The sequence below is a fragment of the Anas acuta genome, chromosome 2 (genome assembly GCF_963932015.1).
Source record: "Anas acuta chromosome 2, bAnaAcu1.1, whole genome shotgun sequence".
Classification (NCBI taxonomy): Eukaryota; Metazoa; Chordata; class Aves; order Anseriformes; family Anatidae; genus Anas; species Anas acuta.
In genome coordinates, this window is record NC_088980.1 from 105891889 (window position 1) to 105912973 (window position 21085).

Here is a 21085-nt window from a genome sequence, read left to right on the forward strand (position 1 = left end):
TCTTTGTTGTTGTTCTTAATCATAGAATCAGAGTGGTTTGGGTTGGAAGGGACCTCAAGGATCAACCATTTCTAAACCCCCTGCCATGGGCAGGGTCACCTCCCACCAGACCAGGTTGCTCAAATCCCCATCCAGCCTGGCCTTCAACACCTCCAGGGATGGGGCACCCACAGCTTCTCTGGGCAGCCTGTGCCAGCACCTCACCACCCATACCACCCTTCTATCTTCCAATCCTAACAAACTTTCCTTCCTTCCTTCCTTCCTTCCTTCCTTCCTTCCTTCCTTCCTTCCTTCCTTCCTTCCTTCCTTCCTTCCTTCCTTCCTTCCTTCCTTCCTTCTTTCCTTCCTTCCTTCCTTCCTTCCTTCCTTCCTTCCCTCCTTCCCTCCTTCCCTCCTTCCCTCCTTCCCTCCTTCCCTCCTTCCCTCCTTCCCTCCTTCCTTCCCTCCTTCCTTCCCTCCTTCCTTCCCTCCTTCCCTCCTTCCCTCCTTCCCTCCTTCCTTCCCTCCTTCCTTCCCTCCTTCCTTGATATATTCAATATCTTCATCCTCCTTCATCACAGTTCTCTGTATTTTCTGACTCCTTGAGCATAGTTTTCTTTTGCTTACTTTTTTCCGTATGATAGCAACAAAGGACTTGTCATTGTTTTTAAAGGCCTTTTTCATCTGTTTTCCTGGGCAGTCAAACAGGGGTCCTTAATCAAACATACATGAACCTAGTATTTGTAGTACTCAGGATAACAGTATTTGTTTGAGGTTGTGCTGGTGTCATTGTATGGGTATTTAATAAAGCATTGGTAAGGAACTGTCATTAAAATGCTGTTTGCATTTTTATCATTATTTTCTCCTAATGAGTTTGCTCCATTATTTTCATATTAAAAAAAAAAAAAAAAAAAAAAAAAAAAAAAAAAAGCTGTGTGAGATTGCCTGTCATTAGCACAGCAACTAATTATTTTCACCAAGGCAACTACTACTGAACATATCTTCAGTCAATTAGTCTTCACCTGCCAGGATGCAGTCCAGTATAGAAGCCCACATTAGTTATAGTATTTTCTTTTTTTCAAAGTCAGTTTGCTTATCCTCTAGGAATCACAGGCATTTTACTGATGGTAGCAGTAATGCTGTCTTTCAGCATGAAGTAACTCTCAGCCTCCCTTTCTGCCTGTTGCTGGAGAGGGTGTATCCAGTGATTTTGACATTCCTGTCACACCAGATCATCTCCCCAGGCTTCTGCAACAGTGATCATTTCTCCTTCATAAAAAGCATGCACTTGCATATGTGCATACACAAAGATTTATATATATGTATACATACAGTTACTCCATTATATGATATTTCCATAAAGAGGCTCTCCCACACCCACTACCCCTACAGAGATGCACAGACTTGCAGCAGAGCTGTTCTGTTGACTGGATGTACTTGAACTGCATGGACCCTCTATTTGCATCCATGCAGCATGTTTCCTCTGCAACGAAATATTTCTAATAGGAGCAGCCTCAGCTTGAGCAAACAAAACGTACAGATACATATGCGCGTACACTAATTGAAGGAGATTTTATCTTAAACTAAACCATATATAAAGCTAGGGCAAATTTTCAGTTGTTACTGAAAAACAGTAAGCACCTTATGCATGTATCTGCACAAAAATATAAGTCCACAATTCTTACTATATGTTTAACGTGTTGGTTCTTCAATTCTCAACAGTTTTTAACGGACTGAATTTATTAGGGCTCTAAAGAAACCCTCACTCATTAATTTGTGTATAATTATTTTAAGCTATGCTAGTGGCTAGCCATTTATGAGTACAGTATCTAGGCTCTGTTTAAGCACACAACCAAACATTAAAGTCATTTGCAACATAAATGGGCCATAAAGAATAGATCTTCCTTCTATTCGTAAAAATTTTAAGTATTTTACTACATCAGAGCTATTTCTTTTTCCAGGCTTACACAATATTAGAATCACAGAATATCCCAAGCTGGAAGGGACCCACAAGGATCATCGAATCCAACTCCTGGCTCCACATTGGACCACCCAAAAATCACCCTAGATGTCTGAGAGCATTGTCCAAACGCTTCTTGAACTCCGGCAGGCTCAGTGCCATGACCACGTCCCTGGGGAGCCTGTCCCAGTGCCTGACCACCCTCTGGGTGCAGACCCTTTCCCTAACCCCCAACCTGGCCTCCCCTGTCCCAGCTCCATGCCGTCCCCTCGGGTCCTGTCACTGTCCCCAGAGAGCAGAGCTCAGCGCCTGCCCCTCCGCTCCCCTTGTGAGGGAGCTGCAGGCCGCCATGAGGCCTCCCCTCAGCCTGCTCTGCTCGGGGCTGAGCAAACCAAAGGGCCTCAGCTGCTCCTCTTCATACGTCTTCCCCCCCAGAACCTTTCGCCATCTTTGAACACGCACTAATAGTTTGATAAAGTTGTACACAAGAGCAAATCATGTAAGGTTATTTTTTTTACTTTTTACATCTAATAACACAGTCCAAGAATTTTGCCTAAACTATATATCATGCTAACTTTTTTTAGCAAAGGAATGTTACATATTAGTTGTGTGGAGGACATTTAGTTGGCTCTACTTTCCTGTTATTCACTCATTTTTTATCCCTCATCGTATAACTCTGGCAAACCAACTAGACACTGTCATGCAAGAAATACACAAATTGCTGCATTCAAGCCTGATTTTTAGAACAGGAAAATTAATTTTTCCCCCCAGTTGACCTACATGTTTGGAACGACTGTGGGAACCTCTCATTCAGCATTTTTTTCACAAGAACCTGGTAGGTTTAAAAGTTGCTGAATTAAAAAAAAATAAATGGTTTATTGAATTAAAAGTCACTGCTACTTAGTTTAATGGCAATGATCCCAAAAAGCTCCAGACCTTAGCTTTCTCCATGAAGCAGCTGAAGGGGGGTAGTGAAAACAAATATTTTATATTACATATAGTTCCTGCTTTCATTGCATTCTTACAACTGTATTCAAAATACATTAGAGAAATGAAATGGCAATATAGCATAAAATTAGTATGGAATTAAAGCCATAATAAACAGGCAAGGTGCATTGGTGTGTTCCCACTTTGTCTTACTTTCAAGACTTTCGAGTTTTCCTAACTCTAAGGATCTTTAAGGATCTTTTAGCACACGTGTACGTGTGCGTAGAAACGACCTAAGTTTAATGATTGTTCTGTCGGAAGATACAGAGGAAGATACAGATCGCAGGTTCAGCTCTGCTCGAGCTGGAAGAGCTGGTTGTGCAATTCCTGACAGCCCGAGGAATGCAGTGAAAAGAATTCTTCAGAAACAATGGAAGAGGCGATTCTGCAAGTTGCTCAAGAGCTTCTTTTCTTCAGCAGAGTCCCGGGGCAATTCTAGTGCGGAGGGTGTCCTGTGAATAGTGAGAAGGGATGGTTAGAAGTCCTTGTGTTGTTAGGGACTTTTAGCAGAAGCAAGCAGGAGAGTAATTTTAGCAATTTTTAACAGTTCAGTGAGGGAAATCAAAGCACGGTTGCTGAAGTGGAAGCATAATCAGGACTGGTAGACATGCAAGAAGCCACATACGCTGAAATTGAGCCTGCTTTTGTGGCAAAAGGTAGTTTTGACAGATAGATTAACTACAGATTGCTGTCTTCAGCACAGCAACTTTCTTATCTTCTGCCATCCACCACCATCCACCCCTGAATTGGCTTGAAGGTATACAGCAGGGCTGGTTGAGCCCAGCTGCTGTAAGGGTATGGTAAAAATGGGGATGGGTTAGATCAGCTACTAAACAGTGGTGAGTTGCTGTTGGAGTGTTGTTACACAGACATGTGGAAGCTTGCAACTAATCATGTCCTTTATTGACATTTTAACCACCATTTTGAAGTTTGTAATTATATTCTGAGTGGAGAGCCTTCCAAATGCCAAAGGCAGTTTATTGTCATGCACAGCTTGAAAGAAAAAAAGTCCCTCTGAAAGTGGGTGGTCAGGCCAAGACTGTGACTTATCCAGTTGGGCTCTGGAGAAAGATTTTATCTAGCTACAGAATTGACCCTGCCTGAGAGTCATCATCAGAGCGTCCAACCTGCATGAGATTTGACCTTTCTCGTCCTACTCTGCAAATGCTGTGAGGCCAGCAACAGTGCTGGAAAAAGCGTATACTTGTCTGACACTACACAAAGCCTAAATAGTTTTTACTTTTTCCACTTAACTATCACCTGTGTGTTTGAGCATAAACTTGTGACATCACTGGAGTCTCCTCTACCAAACTGTGTGTCCCACATGTGCTCAGATATTTCAAACATAAACAAGAGCCTTCAGAGGACTTTGAATGGAGGAGTGCGTGCCAGGAGTGGGGAAGGGTGTGTAAGCGATGGAGAAGGCTTAAGGAAGATACCTGTAGCTTTGAAATTTGGGCTTGAAGTTCCACATCTCCCAAAAGGAGACATGACATTGTTAGGCCTCTGTTCAGTGCTGGATGCAAGATGCATTTCCAAGATCCAGGTGGCTTGGGGTTACAGATGAGCTAACCATGGAGGCTACCAACAGATGACTTCGAGTATCCTCAAAAGTCTCAGCTCCATTTTTTCTAGAAATAGATGCAGGCACAGAGAAGACAAGCAGAAAACCAGAAACTGCTGGAGTTCCTACAAATAGAAACCCTCATATGTATGCAAGAAATAATGTTAATACTGGACTGAGAGAAGGTCTACATCTATTAACATCACACAGAATTGCTGTGGTAAGTCTATGAACTGCCCTGCCAGTGAGACCCCTAACAGCCTAGTTCTGCTTCCACACTTACAGGTAGGCTCAGACTGAGGATTCTGGAGATTATACGTTGCCACACCTCTGTGCAGTGGATTTTCAAATTATTCAGGCTGAATAACGTCCCAGAAGACTTCATGGACCACTTTTCCTCATTTATGATCACGCAACTTTCCTGAGTCACCAAATGGTCACAGGGGAAGTATCAATTTTAAACCAAGGTTTGGAGGTACAAGAAGTAATTTTCTTGTGGGAAGCCAAACACTCCAATTCTTCAAATTTCATATCTTCCTTTCGTGTGTGTGTGTGACTCAGAGCCAGAGCCTTCTAATCCTCAGCTATCCAATTGCTCTTCCCTGAATCACAGTGTGAGAACGTGTGTTCTAGGCTCTACAAGCCTGAGTCATTTTTATGTTAATATTTCAGAAGTGTAAGCAGTAATTTCTAGGAAACATTCAGTGGGCTTGGAAAAGGAGAACCACAGATATAAGCAGCTATACTTCACGTACCTTACAAACAGAAAGTCAGGTATTCTGGAGGAGAGTTACTCGTTAAATATTGATGCGCTGATTCTTAAACCCCACAAGTACATTTTAAAAGTTAATGTTGAACTTTTATTTCCTGAAGTTGTGCTCTGTCTACTCTTATCTTTCAATGGTGATATGTGTGACTTCTGCTGTAAAGAAGGATTGGAAACATTATTTCAACAAAATGTGTTGAAGTGCAAATAGCAAGTGAACTTATGAACTCTTGCATTCTCAGAGGGTCTGGAGGGGTCTCTGCCAGGTTCAGAGAAAGAGCAGAACATGGATGCTTTAGTTAGACTGCTGGCAAATAGAATTATCTGGAATTAGCACAATTTATTCAGATTTGGCTTTGTTCCAGCTTCCACGAGGGGATGCTACTAAGGCAATTCAAACCTCATTCATGCTTCATGGTATTGAACAAAATAGTATTTTTTTAACACTTTTTTTTTTCTTTTTGTTTTCTCAGACAGATCTTCTCAATAGCAAAATCATGTTTTCAAGTGTTCTGTCAGAATTTTTTCAAAAAGAAAATTTAGATCCTCTTGCCCTAAGAAAACTAGCATAGCTGTAAAACAAGGGATATTTATGACTTATATGAGTCCACTTTATCATTTTAAACTGGATTTCTCATGAATAAGCATTACCCAGTTTCTCTCCTGAAAGTTTCCTTTATGTAAGTGAGTAACAGTGACCCCGTGTCAAATGCATGATAACATTATCGGAATAGAGGAATTTGGGGTCAAAGAGTTTGCTGGTTAGCTTTGTTGCCAAGACTGTTCCAGAGCCTTACAAAGACATGCTGACACATCAGCGCGGTGTGTCAAGGAGCTGACTATATGGAACATTTTCCATGGTACTATTTGAAATGTGAGCCTTTCCTTTGTTGAAAAGTGTTCCTGCATGTGCAGAGATTGCTTGTGAAAAATAGTAATGAAAAATATGTCATCTTCCTGGGGGGTGAGAACTGGAAAGAAATCTGGGCTCTTTTTTTCTGGGTTGGCAAAGCAGAAAGTTCAGTGTTCTGCATTAAAATGATCTTTTGCAAAACATTTACAATGCAGTTAAGACTTTTGAAATCAGCAAGCTTATTAATTGTTACTTTGGTTTTTGTTCTCAGCTTTCCAAATGTTCATGAATTGCAAAATCACAGCTCTCACTTTTAAGTCTACTCTGTCTTTGGAGCCTACTTGCCCTGTCTTTTGTGCACACTGACTGTACATCTCCGTTTCCTCCTTAAAGCAGTGTTCCTGATTCCTGGGAAAGAAGGAAACTTGTGAGAACATTCCTCAGTTTTTAGGCAATGCCCATTATTGGTCTTGGAATACTTTAACAAATCAACTATAGAGAGACAGAGAGAAAAGGAGAGAGAGCAGTAGTCAAGCCTAGTTAACGTTCACTTAGGTAAAAAATGAATAATCCCATCTCAGATTTCATAACATCTAGATCTTTCATCTGCATAATCTTCTCTGTCTGCAGACCTTTTTAAAAAGAACTGTTTTCTAATTCTTGCTGTTTCTCTGTAGATATATATTTATTTAGTAAAGATTAAGAAAGGACTTTGTGAGTGGTGAACATAAATGTTCCCTCAAAAGGTAAAATGGAAACCAGAGTCTTTAGGATGAAAAAGAACTATCAGATTATCTCTGCCAAATGATCAGAAAGGCTTTGAAGATGAAGTACTGGATGTCACTTCACTTGATTATTTTTTTTCTTTTTTAAACTTCTGTTTAAGACCCTGGATGGTCTTTTCGCCCAGGACAGAAATTAAATGTGATTAAATAAGATTCATTCCTGTAGGTACTAATGCAGAGGACTCCTGTGGGTGTTCCTGGTTATTCTACACTTTTGAAAATCAACCCACTGGATTTCTATACAATGAATATAATCAGATGGCTCTTTTGGTTCCCATTTGTGTACATGATGATGATATCAAGTAGACTTGACCACTGATAGGCACGTAGCCTCCAAAAGACCCAAGACAACCCTTTCCGTAACAGCAGCTAGTTAAGTTTGTTGTCAGTATAATATCTTTTATAACCATATTCTTGCCAGTTGCAAAACAGGACCAGACCCCAGAGACACAGTTTGTAGAAAAGGCTTGTTTTGTTTCCGCCCCTGGTTGTGTGTCCAACCTATGTTGCAATGTTTGGCTGTGAGCATTTTTTTTTTTTAATTATTATTTTAAAATGTTGGTAACCCTCTAAAAACAAAAGGGTATATCTATGCAAAAAATTTAGGCTTGAATCTTAAGCTGGGCTCCTCATGCTTAGAATCACTAAAACCTGAAAACCTGGAAGCAATTATAAAAACTGAACACTTACTCATCTCAGAAGAGTTTTGCAAGTCACCAACAAATGATTCATACATGAAGTGCTGTCTGTAGATTTAGACGGGAGCTGAAATATAGATACCCGGTCACCACAGATTGAACTGATGGAAAAAGAAGGGGAAGTGTCTTTTATTTTACACTACCACAAGTATTGTTCAATAAGTTTCAGACGAGTAACTCAACCCAAATAACTGATGTTTACCAGAAAAATCTCACACACAAGGAAAATGGAATAAACTAATTGTAAAAGAAGGGTGAACTGTGAGATAGCAGTATGAAAAACTGTGGTTCCATAACTGGTTAGAGAAGTTAGTTAAAGCCTGAGCTGTCTCTTAGGATGCCACATAGGAAATAGTGCTTTAGAATAATCTGCATTGCCAAGTCCAGAACAGACAAGAGGAGAGTTGGAAGTCTGAAGCAGCTGGATAAAGACATTGTTACTGCAAAGCCCTTGCAATAAAATGAATCAGGAGATTGGCTTAAAAGTCATCAGATTTAAAAAATGTATAATTCTTGGTACTTGCCGCCTTGTTTCTGAGACTGTAGGATGGTTGTGAGTCAGGTTTTCAAATCACTCTCTGCAAGGGAATGCCAGAACTAACTTTTCCTTGCAATACAATCTGAAGTGCTCAAGTCATGCTGGAATTCCAGGAACTGGAGCTCGAATGAAAACGCAAAATGCATGAGATGCTGCAGTACTAAAAAGAAACGTAAAGACAAACAAAGCTCAGTAGTCATAGGAACTACTTTTTCTACCACGTTTTTGAAGAGAAGATTGATATAACAACATACATCCCATATTCCAACAAAGATAAGGCTGCTCTCCATCAGGATCTCACTGTTGTATCTTATCACGTCCGTTGAACTAGTCAGACTCCTCAAAGAATAAAGGTCTTGGGAGCATTCCCACTTTTTCAGAGCAAAGCAGGACAACTCACACAAGAGGCAGTGAACGTTTGGCTCTCTCTGGATGCAGTCACTGAAGTGGTTCTTGCAAGTTATCTAAAACTAATCTAAACATTTTCAATTGTAAATAACTGATGTTTCTAGACATTTGGCTTCCTTGATATGGATGTCTTCTTATACAAAAGAGAACTGTCCCTATAATCTTCTGCTGTGCACTACTTGCAGTAAAATTACCTTGTAATAGTTTGCAGTGACTTCTTTGCCCTCTGATTTGGAAGTATCCTCACGTACCTCAGAGGATTTATTCTCCCCTAGCATAGTTTGAAAATATCTCTATAGCTACAGCCTCTGCTACATTATTTCTTTATTATTAATTGTTAATGACAGATTTCAGGGAAAAGGTAGGAATGAGCTGGTACGATTTATTAACCGAATGTTTGCCTTAAAGTGCCCTATTGTTGGGAACATCGGCAAACAGTTCAGAATGAATGTGTAGGTTGGCATAAAGTAAGGCAACATCTCACAGCAGAGACCATCTTCTAGCTCCACAACTTAAAACTGAAAGGAGAGAAAGGATAGGCAATGCATGTTTAAATGGCAACGATGAGTAAACTTTAAATTTCTTTCAGAAACAGGTACACAATGTGAAAGAAGCGACCAAAACTCCCTGCCTGTTCTCCTCTGCTTCCTTCCCGCTGCCTCCCCCTAGATCCCAACGCTCAGCAGAGGTGCTGTTACACTGGAATACGGGGAATTTCATCTGGCACAGAGTTTAACCACTTCCCAAACTGAAGTACGCTGCACTGGTTTATGCACATTAACCACATCAGTAATCTACAGATTTGTTTTCTGGCTTTGACTCTGTTATTATAACTGAAGTGGCAAAACTTTCTGTAGAGACCTGGCCTTGGCACAAAGCTTGTGGCTGTAAAACACTGAAGACAGTGGAGCTCTGATTTTGTTCAGATCCTCCAGCATTGCTGCCAGGTACATATAAAACAACAGGGTTCCTTCCCTGACCATTTCTTATCCTAGCGCAGTAATGACCCCATTGTGTTGTTCTGTAAATTGCTGAAGGGAATAAACAGAATAGCCTAACACCAACAGGCACAGAGAGGATTAACAATCCCTGACAGAGTTCATCCTAATGCTTGGGTTAACTTTTAACTGTCATAAAAGTTAAAGGCCTGAAATTTTTGCGTTCCTAAAAGTAGAATCGAATGTTGTAAATAATGCCAGATGCCCTGAATTGAGTCCACGACTGAGTTCATTCTTGAACACACACTGCTATACATAAATTCTTCATATCTTGTGTCCTTTCAAGTTTTCTAAAATCATGAGTTCATTTCACCACTACTGCATACAGTCTTGTTGTGCAGTGGAAGTGTTACAGTCATTTGATCCATCGTTTTTCATTCCGCCACACAGGAAGCACACCAGCAGCGTCCATCATTTATAACTTATTTTCCATCAGTCGTCATTCCTGTAGCCATTGCTCTTCTGAAATTATATAAAAGACACACCCTCTTTTGGCAATGTGGATTTCCTTTGAACAGTAAAAGACAAATACAAGTCAGCGTCTGATCAAGAATGATCATTGGGACAACAGTGTAAGACGTGTCTGAGAGACTCAAGAGGAACTGATGTCACCGGAGGTTTTGATCTCAAGTGGGAAAAATGGAATTGAAAACTAAGCTCCCAGAAAACTTACCACCTAAGTATCTACTTAAATATCTTAAGTAGCTACTACTGAAATCTCTGAGATGTTCCAAAATGTGTTGATATATTTATGGGCAAGAATGGAAACTTCAGTGGTTAAAGATGAGAGAGTTTAAATATATATATTTCAGCATTCCTCATGTAACTTGCAGTTACCTCCATGGCTTACTGCTTGCTATGGGGCAGGTGTTTAAAATCTACCTACCCCCCTCTCACCACTGGAAAGAAATAATCTAGGCCATTTTATGGGGACAACACTTCTGTACTCCCCCGTTTCAATGCACTGTGCTGACCAAGACACCGCACTCACTGTTTTAACATAGCATGCCTGAACAGGAGAATATTTGGTTTTGTTTAAATAAACTACCTTTCCAGCAGAAGCTGACAGTGAGGCACAAAATGCCCACAGACAAAATGAATGCATCCAGTGATGTTATCTGACAGAGGTTTGATTGAAACAAATCTTGGGTGGTTAATCTCTAGTTCTCATGGAGATGCAGGCTTTTAACTCCCATCAAAATTGGTGGGAGTGAAGTAATTACCTGCTTTAAGGAGGTTGCCCTTGGCTGATTTGGATTGCTTAACTGATCCAAACAGAGCACTGCTATCATCAGCTTATTTAATTTCAGCCTTGAGAAATTAAATACAAATGGGTCTTGCAGTCGGATTAGCACACAATTAAACACTTAATTTTGACACAATGAGAAACATTTCTCAATATTAATTTCTATAATTATCTCTAGAATAAACACAGATATATATATTTAATTATGAGCAAAATAAATACAAACTTTCATTTTTTTTTCCCAGTTTAATATGCTTCTTGATACATTTGTCTTTGCCACCACACATTGGTACAGAAGACAATTAAGATTCCGCAATGCAATGTTTGCAACTCACTGCTCCCCAGCAGGCAGGGGGGGCTGAGGAAAGATAAACACTTTCCTCTCAGTCCAAATGAACAGAAATTCATGTTAGAAAGAAAGTGCGATACACTAAGGCAAAAGTGTGAATAACAATGTTTCATGGCATTTGAGCTATGAACAGAACAAGACCCTGCTGTACTCACCACCTCCTCCTTCCACACCTTCTTACCACAGATACCTTTTTGCACCTCATCCCCAGTTACACTGTTGTGCAGCTGCTTACGTTTCCCTACATCTTCTTTCCTTTTTCTCAACTTCTCATTTTTTTGAATTGCCATTTCCTTTGAAATTCTCAAATGATAACAAACAACTGCAAGAAAAGTCGTCAGATACTTTTATTTGCATTTCACCTTACGTTAATGCAGGATATGATTTGTCACAAGACAGTACTGGAGCTTACAGGTGTGTTGGAAAACAGGCAGTGTAGGATTTGCTGCCTGGGTCTGATCTGAATGTAAACTCCTTTGGGTAGAATCTATGTGTTCATTTTTATGAATTGGATTGTGATAGCTTTACTATTGTAGAGGGAGTCGTGCTTATTTAGTGAGTCTGTTTGCGGATAAAAGCGTGATAGCGTCATCCTGTAATTGTAGGAGGCTGCCAATGTCAACCCGTGAGAATGAACCTCCAGGGACTGAGTAGGACGAATGATTCAGCAGAAATCTGCCATGGGGAAGGATAATGAGAATGATCCCCAAAAGGGATTCTCCTCCCCCTTTCTCCCCATAGTTTTGTTTCTTGTGAGCAGTACCACCAGCGGCAGGCACTGGGGGCCTGGAGCTGTCATTTGGCTTTGTTCACCAGAAGCTGTCCTCATATGTTTTGCGTCATGGCTTTCGAGATTAAGAACAGCCACATACCATCGGCATGCAGTGAAAATCTAAGACCGGAGAAGGCTGAAGAAAAAAGGGGTTGGGGTTTTGTTCTTGCCTTTATTTATTTTGCTTTTTGCATCTAAGAGCCGCTATAACCTCAGTGAAATTTCACAGGATAAAGAACGAGTGGTGTGAGGGAGCAAACTGGGAGAAACCAGAGAAGCTGAAGAAATTTGCCGAGTGTCCAAATGGCTGAAGCAGAAAAATGAGTTAGCCTATATAAATCCTCTTCTAAAAACATGATGTGCCTGCAGAGAGGCGACAAATATTTGCAGTCATGGTCTTTACCTAATGAGGTCTTACTTAAAATATTCCTGGCATTTTTGTGTTTGGTTAGCTCATTTTAAAACACAAACTTTCCTTAAGAACCCTAAATCTTTACAGTGTGCAACTTGAAAAGAAGTTAAATTTAATCTTGATTTCAAGTGAAAAAGAAAAAATAAATAAAAATAAAGGAATCAGAAGAAACATACAGAGTGTCTCCTTAAAAATAGCAGCCTTTTTTTTTTTCTTAATTGGAAAATAATTATTAGGCTGTGAGTTCTTTTCTCCAAGGAAGCAAGAAAGATGTTATGAATTATAATTTTAGGTCTTATCTAGGTGAATAATTTCTGCCTCTTGTTTTCAGGAAGAGATTCTTATTCTTTATACTGAAATATTGCACTACCATCGGAGGTGAGGTACCCAAACCAGAGTAACCAGTACGTCTATAACCACATATGACAATTCTTGATTTGATAACGAGCAAGACTGGAAGAAACTCCTTACAGCAAAGGTAAACAATGCATGCTGTTTTGGACTTGGTCTTTAAGTATGTTTCAGCTAGTTGTCAGCAGGTTTTTTGAGGGGTCTGTGTGCAGGCAGCAGGTGTAGCTTTGTAGGAACCAGCTTTGCCCCGCTGCACATGCAGGTTAGAGTGGTCATAGCTGTGGAAAGAACCAAAAAGCACTGTGCATCTTCTCCACTGAAGTCACTTGCCAATTTCAATAAGCATAAGATAAGCAGACACAAAAAGAAATCTCTTCCCCATACCTCCTCTGCCCTCCAACCCCCAGGCCGTCTGCCAAGAAATGCCAATCTCCTCTGATCTTCTTTCCAGTGCCCTTTAACTTCTTACACCTTTGTTCTCGTGTCAGCCAGCCTCAGGGCTCTTCACTGAGAGGTGTTGTGAAGAATTCAAATATTTCCTTCTGATTGTTGTCCTGCACTCGGATGTCTTCTCTCTGCATAGGCTCCAGGCTTGCTGTGCCAGGAGCCCCATGGTAACAGTGGGTTCAGCCCTCGCACGCTGTAATACAGGAGAGTATTTTAGTGGAGACTTTAATCATTATTTCTCCTGTCTTTAGCAATCACGCCTATACAGTACAAAGCAGATACAACATTTCTCAAGCGTGAAATACTTGTGGCTTGCAATTCACCAACCCTCTTCTTGGTGCAGGATAATGGATATTGATCTCTGCTGTCCCGGGCCTGAAGCCTTCAGCAGACTGTAAAGGTGTGCTCAGGTAGCTGTTCCCAGGGATGAGTTTAGTTCGTTCTCTAGCCAAAACCATAATTTTGATCATTTCTAATTGGTGTCATTTTTAATACAAACACATGGACACACCCAGGCAATGTTTGGGCTGTTTGTAAAACACTAATTTGTTTTTCTATCTAAAGAAGTTAACCTAGCACAAATGTTTGGGTTTGTTTGTGTCTGTGTGTTGTGTTTGTTTGTTGTTGTTTGGTTGTTTTTTCTCTGCACGCTCCAGAGATTAAGCCTTTACAGACAGTAATTTCATTAACATCTGCCATTAACATCCGTCAACTTTTCATTCGGTCATTAATTTTCATTAAATATTTACAGCTAAATATGCATCTGGCTGATTTCAGCCAGGTGACTACAGCTAGAAATTTCAAAATTGAAACCCAAATCTTACAGTGGGGAATCATTAGAAAAAATATATTAAAAAATAATAATAATAATAAAAAAATAAAAGCTCGTTATCTGAGCTGAGAAAAGTTGAAGGGCACCAATCATAGACTCCAATTATAATTGTTAATGTTAATATTGATGTTAAGATGAATATGTCGCAAAAGGGAGAACAGGCAGCCTGTCCATGCAGCATGCTATTAAAGACACATTCATCTTTTGGATTTCTGTAGTAAATACTCCGATAATGTTTTTGCTATTTATTCTGCCCTCCCACTCTATGCACTTTTCCCTCTTTGGCAGGCCCTTGCACATGGCCCTAGCTGCTTTCCCATCATTATCCTGTTACGAAGCATGAAAGTGCAGTTGATCTTGGTGCTGAAAACACACCCAGGCAGCTCAGTAAAGGGAGATGCACTTCAAAATAATTTAAAGGGATTTATGGACTCACATCTGTGATCTCCGTGTTCCAGGGACCCGTGCTATGACCTCTCCAGTCACCAAAGCCCTTCTCGGTGCACTTGCAGATTACACACTCCTTTTGGAGGGAGGGGTGCAGGATGCTTTCCATGTACTGTAAGAAACATCTGTCTTGGGATTTCTGTGAATTTCAGAGATGAGAGGATGCAGCACAGAAAAATAAAGTGTGAACATTGCTGTCTCCTTGAAAGCAATATCAACATTAATACTTACACTCTGAAATAAAGCTAGTTACACCCATAGAAAAAATGCAGCCATGAGCAGAGCTTGAAGCACATGTTCAGCATGCACCTGAGTTGAAAATTCTCCCGGCAAAGCCAAATTTGTGTTCTGGTTGCTGTTGTATCAGCTGATATCATAGCCCCAGTGTGAATATCATAGGCGTTGAAGTAAATTCTAAACATCTGCCCAAATTCATCCATTTTCATTCAGCTCAATACTTCTCAGCACAAGTCATCCTCTGCTGTCACTGCCGTACTGAGCCACCACACAGCCACACACCAAACTTCACACTCTGCCATAGCATTCGCATCCAAGTTCCCACAGATCTCTGGTGTCACTGAGGAGCAGTGAAGGATCCTGCAGGATTTTGGTTTTCATTGTTATGGTTTATTTGAAAAGAAACAAACTCAAAGATCCACCATGCTTTGTAGCAGAAGAAGCTTCACGTGTCCTTTTAAAGTAATGGCAAAGTAAATGCAGTAAATACTATCAAAGTCCACTTCCATAATATTTACAAACTGGTTGATCCAGACAGCAAAGGGACAACTCCTCTACATCAGAAAACAGGAGAGACTTTCTTGCATGGTTCCTGACTAAACAAATATTTTTCCAAGGACGGGGTCCTGCAGTTATGGGCAACTCCTGGCTCATTACCTGCACATCCAAGAGGTAAGCAGAAGACTACAGGGACTCTCCATTCCAATCATGTCCCGTATTACATTGATCCTGATTGCATTGATCCTTGATTACATTGATCCTGATTGCATTGATCCTTGATTACATTGATCCTGTAACCAGGCAAGTCTTCAGTTTGCAGGTCAGAAAGGTGCCCTCATTGCAAATCAAGTCACATCTGCTTTATCTTCCTGCACCAAGACATAAGCTCCGTGCTTTGTGTATGGCAACATGCTGTTGTTTCCTGCTCATTTTGTTTAATTCAGCCTGTTAATTTTTGTCCTGTGGAGTCATTCTCAAGATGGGCATGACCTCAGCTTTTCATTATTTCATGACTTTCCCTTTGTGGGAAGACATACAGCTCTTCCATGTGGCTCATCACTTCTGGAAAAGGACCAACTTCAAGAGCTCCTTGACTGGATGAGGAGGGGAAAAAGGAAGAAGGGCCTTCATTGTTACTTTTTAGGGACTGAATTGTAGTCTTGCTTTCTTTGGGCTGGAGAAACTCCAAATAATTTCTGCCAGCAGAAATCATGATGCCTGAATGTCATGCTATTGCAAATGCAAACAGTGGCAGAGTAAATTGCTTAACCTTTGCCTGAGGTGTAGTTTCTTAGCCAGTGACGTGTTGCCCTCTCCAAAGGAGCTGCAGAGCTGTTAGGAGGATGCCATTTTTTTCAGGTGAAACAGGATGCACTGAAATGACAGCAATAACCTCAGGTTTTCCCATGTCTGCTTATCACCAGTAAAGTATTGTTGTGCACCTGTAGTTGGACAAGTTTTTCTTGGGGGTTGTGGGCAGAAAGCTTTCGTGTATGTTCCCAGTGAGACAATTATTAAAAAACTCTCTGAAAGCATAATTTTGACCTCTGTGTGTAAAGCTTATTTTCCTGTCATACCCAGAGGGTGAGCGAGCGAAATAGTTGGATGAGGCCAACTGTAAGACCAGCAGATGAAATCTACCTGTTTGGGCAAGTCTGGGCAGACAACCAGGTCTACAGCTGAAAGCAGGCCATTGCCTAGAGCAGAAGAAAGGGCTGCCTGCTGCCTGCTTTGTTTGAGACCTAGAAAGCCAGAGAGGCAGCTGTGGCTAAGGGAGGCTTTGGAGCACGTGGCTGGGCTGGGATCACACTCAGCAGCAGCAGTCATCTCTTCCAAATCTTCCATCGACCTCATGGTAGCTGCCTGACCTCTCGGCTCTCCACCCAAGCACTGTTCCCTCCTTCCCTTCCCTTCCTTTCCATCTGGCAGGAGCAGCCTGTGCTGCCCCAGCCTCGCAGCTTTATTTGGTTGTGCTGAGTCCAGGCTTGGTGGCTTTCAAGATTTCACCCCTCAACACAGGGCTCCCAAGCCCCTACCCTGGATCCGTCATGAAGCCCTGAAACACCCCTACAGCTCCTGCTCCTGGGTCAGAAAAAAATGCTCCTGGGTCAAAAAAAATGCAGAAGAAACACTTGTTCTGTAACACCTCTGCTTCACGCTGCAGCTGACTGCATGGTCCCACGAGCAGTTATGTCTGAGGGTTGATGCAGAAGCCCATCAAGCTACTGAAGGGAGCATTGAACAAGCAGGATCCATAGCAGGACACGAAGTGGCCGTGTACGAGCCTCCGTGGACACCAGTGCCCACATCACCTCCGCACCCAGAGGATGGCTCTGGGCCTCCCACGTGCTGCACAAGCACAGCACAGGCTCTGCCTCTAAAACCACAGCTCAATGTGCCTGTGGCCATCGAAAGGAAGCACTTCAGAAGAACGGGAGCTGATGAGGACAGAGGGGCCTCCCTGTGGTCTGGAGGCTGGTGGGACCCAACACGGGCTGCCTGGCACGGGCAGGTAACCCAGTCCGGGTGCCTGAAGAAGAGTACAACATGAATGAATTTCATTAATAATTGCTTTCTCTGCTCAGCACAGGATTCACCTCGTGATTAATGGCCTGCACCACATCACTTGTCTGAAAGCAGAATTTCCGAACTAGCCTTTAAACGCGTGGTTATCATATTCTGTACCTGCATGGGGTAGTTTAAAAACTGTCTTACTGCTGTTGCGATGCTCGGTGCGGGATGCAAGGGAGCAACCGTCTCACTTTTGCAAGCTCCCCCTCGCACCAAAGAGCTTAGCAGGCTTTTGGAAGGATTTAGACATCGCTTGGCCCCTCGGCTGCGGGCCGGGGGAGCGAGGGGGGCTGCGGGCGAGCGGGGCCGGCCGGCCGCGGCCCGGCAGGGGTGGAGGGGAGCGGCGGCAGCGGGGCCGGAGGGGCGCGGAGCCACCGCGGAGGGGCGGCACCGGGGTGGAGAAGGGGGGGATTTGCGTCAGTCGGGGAGCCGCGGGCGGGCGGGCGGAGGGCCGGCCGGACAGACGGCCGCGGGGAGCCGGCGGAGAGAGGCAGCGGCCGGCCCCATGGAGCTGCTGTGCCCCGGCCCCGCGGCGCCCTCGGGCTGGGCGCTGCCGCTGCTGCTCGCCCTGGGCGCCGGGCTCAGCAGAGCCACCCCGCACCTGCGCTACTCGCGGCCGGGCTCCCGCAGCAAGTGAGTAGCGCCGAGCACCCCCCCGGGGGCGTGAGGGATGCGGATGGGGATGGAGATGATGGGGACGGGGATGGGTCCCCCCTTCCCTCCCCTCTCCCTCCGCTCCATGTGGCCTCCGCCCCGGGCTGATGCCGCTTGTCCCGTCTCCCCTTCCTTCCCCGCTAGGAACTGGTGCGCCTACATCGTGAACAGGAACGTCAGCTGCTCGGTGCTGGACGGGACGGAGAGCTACGTCCAGGCCCAGTACAAGTGCGCCTGGAACGAGTTTCCCTGCCGGCCGACCCCCGTGTAAGTAAGCCGAGGAGGAGGAGGAGGAGGAAGAGGAGGAGGAGGAGGAGGAGGAGGAGGAGGCGACCCCGGGAGGGGACGAGCTCGGTGGCCCGAAGCCCTCCCGAGCGAGAGCCCCGCGGGGGAGCGGTGGCTGCGCCCCAGGGGCTCGCTGCACCCCGTACCGCTCTCCTGGCCCCCAAGCACACGCCCCGCACAAAGCTTTTATTACAAGCAGAAGGCTGCCGGGGCTAATTAGAGCCAGATTGAGTACGCTGTGAGCGGGTGAAGGGCTGGGGAGCTGCGCTGGCACAGCAGCCCGCTGCCCGACGCCGCTGCCATGGGTGGCATGAGCAGCAGCACCTGCTGGGAGCACACCCATGCACCCTGCCCCGGGCTTGGAGGGGTGAGCGGTGCTCACAGCAGCTCTCCTGGGTGCCCTGCGGCTGGATCTGTGGGTAGCAGAAAGGGAGAGGCAGGAGCATGATCCGACGCGTTCACCGCTTCTGTGTCCTCATGGGTTGCGCCGTACGGGGAGCAGGCAATGCAGAGATGCAAAGTTTGGTTTAAGCTTCGTGTGGCTGAGAGCGACTGCACGGAAGCCCACAGGGTGACCAGCACGTTGTGCTGTGGCAAGGCTGCGTGATCTCGCAGGTAGAGCAGCAGCTGGGACAGCTGCATCACGCTCACCCGCTGGCTCGTCCCCTTTCCCCGCTTTCCCCACCTGAAAAACAGAAAGAGTTGCACTTCTTATTGGAAAGCCGTACGGGATAAGCTTTGTGAAACTCTCTCACCTCCAGAAGTCTGGGGTTGGACTCCCACACATACTGGTGGGATCAGGTTTATGCTTTGACAGACCTGATGGTGAGGACAAATAACTAGCTTTTATTTTGACATGAGAAAGTGAGGAGGCAGCTTGTACTGCCGTGTCCTGGGTGCTTCTGAAATGGGCTGCGTACACTGATGGTGCCACCCAGGGGCCCGTGGCAATGGGTTTTGGCTTTTGAATGCTCTGGTTTTAGTTTGGTTTGGAAAAATAGCTTTTCTCTACTGGGATATATGAGCACCGGAATTGGAGGCAAATAACAAAGGCAGCAGGCAGCTGAGCAACACAGTCTTGTGTAATTTCCATCATTTTTCTCTGGAGAATTGAATTATCCGCTTTGGATTTCTGGTTGAGGTTTGGGGCTTTGTAATGGGGTGTACCGTCCGTTGTACAGAGTCTCAGTAGTAGAGCTGTGGAGGAGTGAGGAAGGGTTGAACCTGTACTCCGTGAACACATCCATCAGCAGGAATAGAGGTAAGGAATTTCTGCGGTGGTAAATTAGGGTTTTATTGGACTATCTGCTAGTAGATAATGAAGAAAGTGCAAAGGCATTGCTTCTAGCCCAGGAAATTCCTGAACCAAGAGCTGGTTGAGCTGTTAGAAACCTTGGCAGCAGTTAGAAGGGGAAGCCCTGCTTTAGTGGGGGACTGGACTGGATGACCTCCAGAAGTCACAGCCCTTCCAAATTATGCTGTGGTTCTATGAAATGGCATTGTCTGTCCTTCTGCTTCTCCTACACATCTGGAGCTGGCTGTTGTCAGAGATAGAATATGGGGCTGAACAGACATTTGGGCTTGCCTGCTGTGGCCAACCTCATGGGGTTTTTTTGTTCTTTGAGAACGGAATTAGATACTTATCATAAGCCTTTGTTTCCTGAATTTGCTTTTTTTTTTTTTGGTGAACATTAGGCTTGTTTTATTCATAACCTGAGTGGAAACTGCTAAATAATTCCTCATTCTTAACACAAAATATTTCAAGTACCTATTACAGCAACAGCTGATGAACACTGAAAGCATCTGGAATATCCTTGAAGCAGGTCATATCAAAATCTTGAAGTTTTATTCTGTTCTAAACTACCTTTTTATAGACAATGACTTATTTTTTCTATCTGTTGCACATTTTCTTAGGAGCAGTGTAAGAAAGGAATTAATCAGAAGTGTTGGAAGTTCATGGTTCAAATCGTGCAAAGTCCTGTGCACCGAACGCACTTTTCACATGAAAAGTATTCCTTAATTCAGGAGGAGTAGTGGTCTGAATAACAAAATGTGTTTGTATACGTTTGCTAGCTCAGAGCCTAACATTGACAAAAATAGGACAGGAAAGAGCTATAAAAGAAACAAAGAAAAGATTGTGAGGACTCTTCTGGAGTTATTCTCTTTTTCCTTTATACACTTGGATAGAGAAGTTAAAAATGAACTAAATAGTAGATATTCATTGGAATAAACTACAGTCCCTGTGTAGTCTCCTTCTGATACCCTTGATTTATCTAAGGCCTCATTCTCTTACAGACAGTGGGTACAGTGAGATCCAAGTCAAACAAAGAACTTGTTAACTGTATCATAGATTTATGGCTTTTATTAGTACTTGAGTTTGGTTTTTTTTTTGGTGTTCAGTCAGTGGATTTACTATTTATTTAAGTTAGTTTAAGACTCCTTCTACAGTGCACTCTTTAGGTGCAGTCCAGGTTCTGCACAGTGATTACTGAAATAGTTCTCTGCATTTAGGGCTCTGAGATTTCACTGCCTTAAACACAGAGTGTGCTCCTGAATTCCAAGTGTTCTTCACGTACGAGAGTGTTAGGTATTGTGGATATGGATTATAGTTACCACCACTTTTTTCCTTTGGTTGAAATACAAAGCTCTGGTGATTAAACCCAAATAATACATGTGCATGAACCCTTTAGGTCTGTCCTTTAGGCCCATTTAAATATTGTCTGTAAAATAAAAATTAAAAAAAAATCCCACACTGTTGGAATGACTGCACATCTGTGAGTGTCAACTGTAATTTAAGTTTGGTTACAGGGTTGATTTCCTAAAATGTTATGCTTAAATTGAGGAAATTATTACACTTCATTGTTCTACAGGTATTTGGGCTCGATAATGATTTCCTCACTGAACAGTTAGCGGAGGCTTTGGCTGATGAAGGTGTCAAGGATAAAT

General features: G+C 43.2%; 1 protein-coding gene and 1 long non-coding RNA gene across 6 annotated transcripts in view; one reads left to right on the forward strand and one right to left on the reverse strand.

The window, feature by feature from the left end:
- Positions 1–507: 507 nt before the first annotated feature.
- Positions 508–15392, reverse strand: LOC137850949 (uncharacterized). Of its 3 annotated transcripts, none has more exons than XR_011092915.1 (5): positions 15287–15392; positions 14382–14531; positions 8385–13306; positions 4366–8290; positions 508–3378 (listed from the first exon to the last, which is right to left on the reverse strand). It is a non-coding gene; the product is annotated as an uncharacterized lncRNA (long non-coding RNA). The 3 variants fall into 3 exon arrangements; XR_011092914.1 differs by having other exon boundaries at positions 4366–4557; positions 7585–8290; positions 14382–15386; XR_011092913.1 differs by having other exon boundaries at positions 14382–15386.
- A 2220-nt stretch (positions 15393–17612) lies between these two features.
- Positions 17613–21085, forward strand: part of EMILIN2 (elastin microfibril interfacer 2) — a 40293-nt gene continuing 36820 nt past the window's right edge. For all 3 annotated transcript variants that reach the window (XM_068671515.1, XM_068671516.1, XM_068671517.1), the window contains exons 1-2: positions 17613–17833; positions 17999–18121. In XM_068671515.1, coding sequence (XP_068527616.1) covers positions 17706–17833; positions 17999–18121 — 251 coding nt within the window. In that variant the 5' untranslated portion in view covers positions 17613–17705. The remainder of the gene's footprint in view (positions 17834–17998; positions 18122–21085) is intronic.